This window comes from Tigriopus californicus, chromosome 5 (assembly GCF_007210705.1).
Source record: "Tigriopus californicus strain San Diego chromosome 5, Tcal_SD_v2.1, whole genome shotgun sequence".
Taxonomy (NCBI): Eukaryota; Metazoa; Arthropoda; class Copepoda; order Harpacticoida; family Harpacticidae; genus Tigriopus; species Tigriopus californicus.
The window spans coordinates 372,526-380,036 of NC_081444.1; the positions used below are offsets into that span (position 1 = coordinate 372,526).

The window sequence follows — 7,511 nt, forward strand, 5'->3', positions numbered from 1 at the left end:
CATAACATTGACTATCGGAATTCACAAATGTGCTGATAGACTTCGTTCACCTTTACGAATTACCATACCTAACAATTTCCCGAATACCAGAATGTCCTACGTTTTGAAATATCCGATATTCCTGGCCTCAAGAACTGGCACAAAATGAGTATTATGTAGTACAGTATGTATATTCTACATTGCCCGTTTCCCACCACAGTGCCATGCCTGAGAATTTTTCTACCTCTAAATTCAATCTATTTTTGCAGTTTCGCAACGGGCTTCTAGTAACTAGCTGGGATAGAGTTTAGAAATTAAACGCACAGAGGTTACAACTTTATTTTTCACCAATTCCTTATCAGTAGTAAATGATCATAAAGAAAACAAGGGCAGAAACGCATAGCTTGACCATCCTCTTCAGTGTTCTCGGTCTCCTCGGGCTCTAGGCCGTGGTAGCATGGGTGACTGTGCCGGATTTTTTGCACTCCGAGGACTTTTCGCCAATTCCCAACCACGGCAACTCCGTTGCCAGAGCCTCTCGGTACCTAACGAGATGGAATGATATTTGTGCTATATATTCATTTATGTACAACCACACACACACACACACACACACACACACACACACTGCCTGCACTAAGTAGTTCCTCCGCGATCAATGCCGCTTTAAGTTCAAAATGAGTATTCACTATATTTACTTGGGATGGCTAATGGCGTAGATGATGGGGTTGAAACAGGCTGCCACCTTGAGCAACATGGACGGCACGTGGGCCACCAGGGGCGTGATCAAGTGGCGAGGACCGAATTGGGCCAATAGAACTGTGATGGCGTAGGGTGCAAATGCCAGCAGCCACAGACAAATGGCCGTCAATGAGACTTTGGCAATCCGGATTTCCGTGCTCTCCTTGTCCGCATTCTGCAAAATATGCCATTTTTATTCAGAACAAGCCCGTTACAAAGATCATGCCTTGACGGAGATAATGGGCTCAATCGCCAAAAATCAGTATGTTCCATTCATGAGACCAAGTCAAAACTGACCACTTTAATATGACGCTGGAGCAATTTTTTTTGTTTTTTTAAACTTACCACGTTGGATCTGAGACTTTCCACATTCATCTTCTTGGCTTGCTCCTTCAGTGCTCTTTCATGGTTGACCACGGCTTTCACAATATGAGAATAAAAGAAGATGATGAAGCCCAGAGGCAGACAAAGATTAAAGAAGACGAGGAACAAGATGTAGCTCTTGCCCTTCCAATCCTCGCTGAGATAATTGAAAGCGCACGCGTTCAACAGTCCCTCTGAAAGAAAAGTGCCCACATGGATGGTCCATTACATCTCGGTTAGATGGAGAACAGATGTGAACTAGCTCGATTTTTATCGTACCTACCATAAATGATATTGCCCCAAACGCCAAGAAAGGTCGGAGTAATCGTGCATGTGGAGTAAGTGAAAGCGAATACAATCATTGCCAAGGCTTTCATGGGCGTGATCTTGACCCCGCCAATCCCGTGAACGATCACGTTATATCGATCGTAGCCAATGAAAATGATCAACCACAAAGAGCCGCATCCTAATACATAGCACATAGTACATCAAATACATCACTTGTTCGAATGGGTCAAATGAAAAAGAGATGGATGCGTTATTTACCAAATATTCCCGCTGTAAAGGCGTACATTCGGCACCAGAAGTGGCCAAAGGCCCAATATTTGGATATCACCATACTAACGAAGAGTGGGGGAGCTTGGGTCCAGATCATGATGAAGTCTGACAAGGCCAATGCCACGATCAACATGTTGGATGGAGTTCTTAGTGTTTTAGTCCTAATGGAGAACAACACACGGTTGATTAGGGAACACTCGGGAATGAAGGCCTCTAATCTATGTAATTCAAAGGGAGCCTTTTGTACAGACTTTAGGAAGATGTAGATGACCAGTCCGTTGCCAGAGATGCACACAACCCACAAGAGGAAGAAGAAGATCCCGAAAGCATGCTGATAAAACGGATGAATGGGGGGAAATGTGTACCAATGAGGACTCGAATGAGCCCGAATATCCTCTGGAGCGTCGTAGCCATGATAAGCGTCTGCAACATAGGGTTGGTCAGGGTTACTTGAAAGTGATGGAATGGTCCATTTCATTGGAACAACTTACCTCGGGGCGCGTATAAACGGTAGAACTCGTCCAAATAGATCTTGTTGTTATCCATTGACTCATTTGACTCATTGGTCAAGAAATCGTTTGTTTCGGTCATGACCTTCTTTCTGATCCTTCAGAGCGAGTAATGGATGTCAAGTGGGAACGAATCGCTCTTATACTCTTAATGCAAGGGTCACTTGCCTGGCTGGTTAATTAGCCGTTTCATAATTGTAACCTGTTTTTGTTTGCTGGACAGATCAACCCGTGAAAATGGCAGGTGGGCATCAATAATCAGATTAACAAATTGCTTAGGTGGCATTTAAAAAAAAAAATTTGAAATAGTTTTTTGATCCTTTGCAAATAAATCACATTGAAGTGGCAAACAAAAATAGAGTAATCGTTAGTCAATGGTTATTTTTATGTCACTATGTTGCAGCTTATCATTTTGGAAAATAAAGGAAAAGTCATTGCAAACCTAATGCTACCAACTATCAAAAATTCGACAAATATAAAAGGAAATATTGCCGTTATGAATGCTCAAAAGAATAATAAAAGATGTAAAAAAGATGAACGAGTATCAAATAAAAAAACAAACCGATCAAAATGAAACCCGAGATATGCCAAAATTTGAGCTAAAGCGACATCTATCCTTCCCCAGAGAGAAAAGAACTTTTAAAATTCTTATTTATTTAGTCACGGTATACCGCCCATTTATGGTATTTGAATTGAAATCAGGTGGGTAACCAAGGACAAAATCAACAAGAAGTCTAAAACACTCATCCGATTTTTTCTTGATGAAGCCAAATAGGATTTCAGAGGAAAAAGAATGAAGCCGTCTAACTTTGGGATCGGAGGTTAAATCTTGGATTTCATTGCGAATTAGTTGATGTTATTGTGAGGTTTAAGAGCAATATTGCTCAACACTGGGATAAGATACAATCCAAGTTGGCCTCGTGGGTTCATCCATAAGATAATTTATTGGTCCGTGAACAATTGTATTTTCAAAAGAAGATTAAAACCCGGCGCAACTCTAGAGCAAGAACTGCTAAACCTCTCTTTTTTTCCTTTTGTAATTTTTTTGAGCCAAATTTAAGTCGTGGAATGCGATAAAATTCTTTCAATATTTCGCTTTCAGTGTCAATGGCAGTACAGTTCAGCATGTATTTTTTCACTTTTTCCACGTTATATTTTTTCCAGTTTGATCTGATCAATTTCTATGCGCTACGTGTAGTGATAGAGTACTTAATCATAATTAAATAATCCGTGGTGTGTGTTTAACCGAACCGATAAAGGGTTTTGATGTTATTGACGTTTTCAAATTAGGTAAAACATTCTTTGGGGGACAGATCTCTTTTGGTTTGAATACGAATTGCTAAACCACCACATCAGGGATAGAATCAATGCTTTTGTCTAAACATGCAAATTTAGATCAAACCTCAGCCCAATCAATTTACATTTAAATCAAATTCAAAGCTCTCAGGAATCTTTATCTCCCTTATATTGCAAATTCAATGTATCAAAACAGCCTCAAATTTTTGCCAAGGATATCATGCTTAAAAGTTCATTGCATTGAAAGTTGATTGAAAGACAAGAAAAAGACTGTCTGAAATGTTGTGCCAGAATCTAAACAACAAGGAAAAAAGCACTGCATTCGCTACTCAGGTCGTTTCTCACATTTGGCCCTGATAAAAGCTCGCCTCTTGATCTTGGAACGCTTGAACCACGTCCCTCAACGATGAGGGATATTTCAGGACATTACTTATTTGATTGCATTACGAATTTCAATCTTGACCAGAGCTGGTCAACTGTCATGATTCCGAGCCCCATCAACCGTGAAATTAGAATGAGTTGAGCAAGGGCCCAACCAACAAGGATTGACTGAAAAAGGACTGACCATCCGGGGAACTTCCAAAGAAGTGGGAAGTCTGAATCCTACAATTGTAGTCCTATCCAAAGCTCCGTGGTCAACATTTCGGATAAATAGAAAAACAAAAACCACAACGTAAAAAAAAAATAGAGGTTGCTCCTGTTTGACTACAGCACTTCTTTGTGATTTGTCAATACTTGGTCAAGTGTTGGTACTCATTGCCATCAAACTTTCGGACAATCAAACGCTTGACAGCTTCCAGTATTTTTTCTTATTCTTTTTTAGAGTCAAAAACTAATCATAAAATAGAATTGTTAAACGGATTTCTGTACACTCCATCTAATTCCATCATTTGTTGGTTCTGAGAATAAACAAAAGCAACTGCCATTGGAGCAATGAAAGAAACTTGAATGCAAACTGAATGAGTGACATTTTGAGAAGGAGGCGTACTTCAGAGTAGAGCTTACTTAGTTTGAAGCCATGAGCCAAGTTTCGGTTCGATTCCCCCCTCTGACCTTTAACTGGGAAGCATTTGGACCAAAGATACTAGCCTAAGAACCCATTCTATAGAGGACAAGCACTATTTGTCGGAAACCAATATGGATCCAAGAGATGGTGTGCTTCTTTGGGATGATAATTGCCAAACTTATGATCCTAGCATCCAAAAGTGGATATGGTCCAAATATTCCCATCAGCGACGGGAGTTGACAAAGGATCTGTTCAATCTGGCCCATCCACTCTACTGCAATAACCAAGATTTTCATCACTTACCTCTACCTACCTGTCTTTGTACTATCTGCAACTCACCTCTTACCTTTTTTCATGTGCATTGAACCAATTCTAGTCATACTCATTGTGATATCACTTTCTAGTCAACTATTTTATTGCCTTTACCTTTTTGACATTCTTCTTGTTTTACCATTATGTATAATGTATATACATCAGATTTTATTTTATAGTTACTTTTATGCCATGACATGACCAAGAGTCGCAATAAAGATTATTATTAATTAAATATTTATACGGCAATGATTCCTTATGAACCACTGCCGTTGCAAATGTACGGGGATGCTATCGACGATGAGTGATATCTTGGAAGCACTTGCTTGTTGCATGTCGCTAAAATTACGTTGTTTGATCTTCAGCTCGATTGAACAACCGAATCAGAAGTTAAACCAACTGAATGCTTTGTACATAATAAAGCACTGAATAAATACGCTAGTCAGTCTAGTTGTTCTAGAAATCGATTATCATCATAGCCGTATATCGACATCATGGAGGTAGTCTCCTTTGAATAAGAACAGAACGCAAAGAACGGCTTGATTCCAAAATGTCAATGGTTGACCTTAGCTTGCCTGTCCAAATTCCGGTGGTTCATGGACTCCGCCACTAAATGAGCCCACCTTACGGTTGAAGTTCATCTAGATGCATTCCAGCCATTTTTGACAAATATTCTCGACTCTTTTACGCCACAACTGGTTTTGGGTTGGAAGCCATATCTATCCAGTACGTAATTCCTTTACGTACCGAATATTCGTAGCAACGTCGAACGTACCGAGGCATTTTCGTCGGCTTCCAATTATTGCCTTGTTCAGTATTGAGTTGGACAGAATAAATATGAATCATTTTTTGCCGGGCATAGGGCACTTTTGACCTGTGACACTACACAAATGCCTTTCGTTCCTTCTTGGCCGGTGGTGCCGAGGTGCTTGGTCAAAGAATGGCTTTTTTTTCATCGCCCTCAAAAAACAGACCGATAAATTCAGCCACCCTGATTTGAAAACGGAAGCCATTGTATTAAAGGGTAAACGGGCCTACATCTCTGTTTCAAATCTATTTAACCCATTAAGGAGAGGGATTGCTTTGGTTGAAATTAAGCCATCTGTGCTTGTTCACTTTTTAGTCCGAGTCGGCCTTTTGAATGAATTACTGCCTCCCATTCTTTATCCCTCCGCCCAATATATTTTCTCAGAGCGAAAATCGAGAAGAGTAGGTCGACAGGCTCTGCAGAATATGTGAACCAAAGCAACATGATAAATCTAATGTCTGCAGCTTCTCAAACACCAAGAATGTTCGGGTTTGCCATTATGAACTAATTCGTCATTCATTTTGCGGGATTGCGGAAACCGGGACAAAAAGTTATTCCCATATTCCCACGGACAGTGTGGAAATCCTTTTGAGTCTCCGTTAATCAATATCCGAATAGCTCAACCACGAGTGTGTGGGTCATCCCATAAGTCATATTCCGAAAGTGGGCGTGTCAATGACGACAACTAAGACATGAAAGTTCAAAAAGGCCGAGTGAGTGCGTGTGTGTGTTTGTGTGTCCATATATCTTGGCGAAACAATGGCCAGAATGAGGAGCAATGTCAGTAAGACCCTGGCCCATTACTTTTTCAACAGGGTCGCCGATGTTGTCAAGGGCCAATAGCATGGGATCTGTGGAATGAATGGGCCAGAGATGGGATTGACTCCCCTGATTGTAAGATGGGGTTAGCACCTCTATTGGTAATCTACCTTCTCCAAGTTCTTCTCTGAACCCACATAATCTTTTTATGTTTTTATGTTTTTAAACAAATTCCGGCTGAAGATAACCGTATATGTAGGTGAATAGGTCCCATGGACATTGAACAACTTTTGGACACCTCTGCAGACCCTAAGCTTGGCGACCCTTCAATTGGCTGATTGGCACGAAAATACCATAAGATTTTGAGATTTTGCGTCTGCATATGCGACTGCGGCCTTGGGGTTGTGTTTTATATCTATGTTCTTTTTTGACTCACTCACTGTCTTTTGGGTGGTTGTGGGTTATAAAGTGATCAATGCGGGTGATGTGTCTGTCGTGGAAATCTTTTCTTTGGAGAAGGAGCTCAGGGTTTCAATGGAGAAGGAGGATCATGGTCGTCTCTCAAGTGATGATGAAAGGCTTGATAGGCGGCTTAAAGCTGGGAATAAAAAATGTGCCAGCCGAGCAAGAAGTGAGAGAAAAGAAGAGAATAAAAAGCTCGCCGCAACACTGACTCACTAACTGACTGACAGACTGACTTCTTCACTCACAGGGTGGTCTTTATTCAGAACAACAGCGGCGCATCATCCATTTATTGGGTACACCAAAGAATGAGAAGTACCCTGCAATTTTCGAATTCCCCGATACCAAAATACCATCGACCTTCGTTGCTCTTCATCTCAATTCTCACGTTATGGGGTAGAGGACTAAAGAAGAAGCATGGCTTTAAAGACCCTTATACTGTAGGGCCCACCTCTTGTGATGATGCGGCTTTTGGCGTAGACCTTGGACAGTGATTAGGACGTAATGATGACGACCAGCGTGAATAAAGACTCAATCCACTGAATGATGCCCCTCCATTCGTCCGTCGTCCATCTAAAGTGTGCCTCTCATGATTTGTGCACATAATTCAATTCAAAAGGGGTGCTTCGTCTTCATCTTACCACTCGGAAGTTGGGGGTTTTCTCCCCGCATATGCTATGGTATTATCATTAGTACCGAGCACTATTTTTATTGTGCA

At 41.0% G+C, this 7,511-nt stretch overlaps 1 protein-coding gene across 2 annotated transcripts; it reads right to left on the bottom strand.

The window, feature by feature from the left end:
• Positions 1-300: 300 nt before the first annotated feature.
• On the bottom strand, positions 301-2,283 carry LOC131880896 (compound eye opsin BCRH2-like). Of its 2 annotated transcripts, XM_059227618.1 has the most exons (7): positions 2,133-2,283; positions 1,893-2,064; positions 1,630-1,802; positions 1,367-1,549; positions 1,066-1,277; positions 678-895; positions 301-524 (listed from the first exon to the last, which is right to left on the bottom strand). In XM_059227618.1, the coding sequence occupies exons 1-7, from the start codon at positions 2,230-2,232 to the stop codon at positions 422-424; spliced, it is 1,161 nt and encodes a 386-aa protein (XP_059083601.1). In that variant the 5' UTR covers positions 2,233-2,283; the 3' UTR covers positions 301-421. The 2 variants fall into 2 exon arrangements, with proteins under 2 accessions (XP_059083601.1, XP_059083600.1); XM_059227617.1 differs by having other exon boundaries at positions 1,630-2,064.
• Between the last annotated feature and the right edge of the window lie 5,228 nt (positions 2,284-7,511).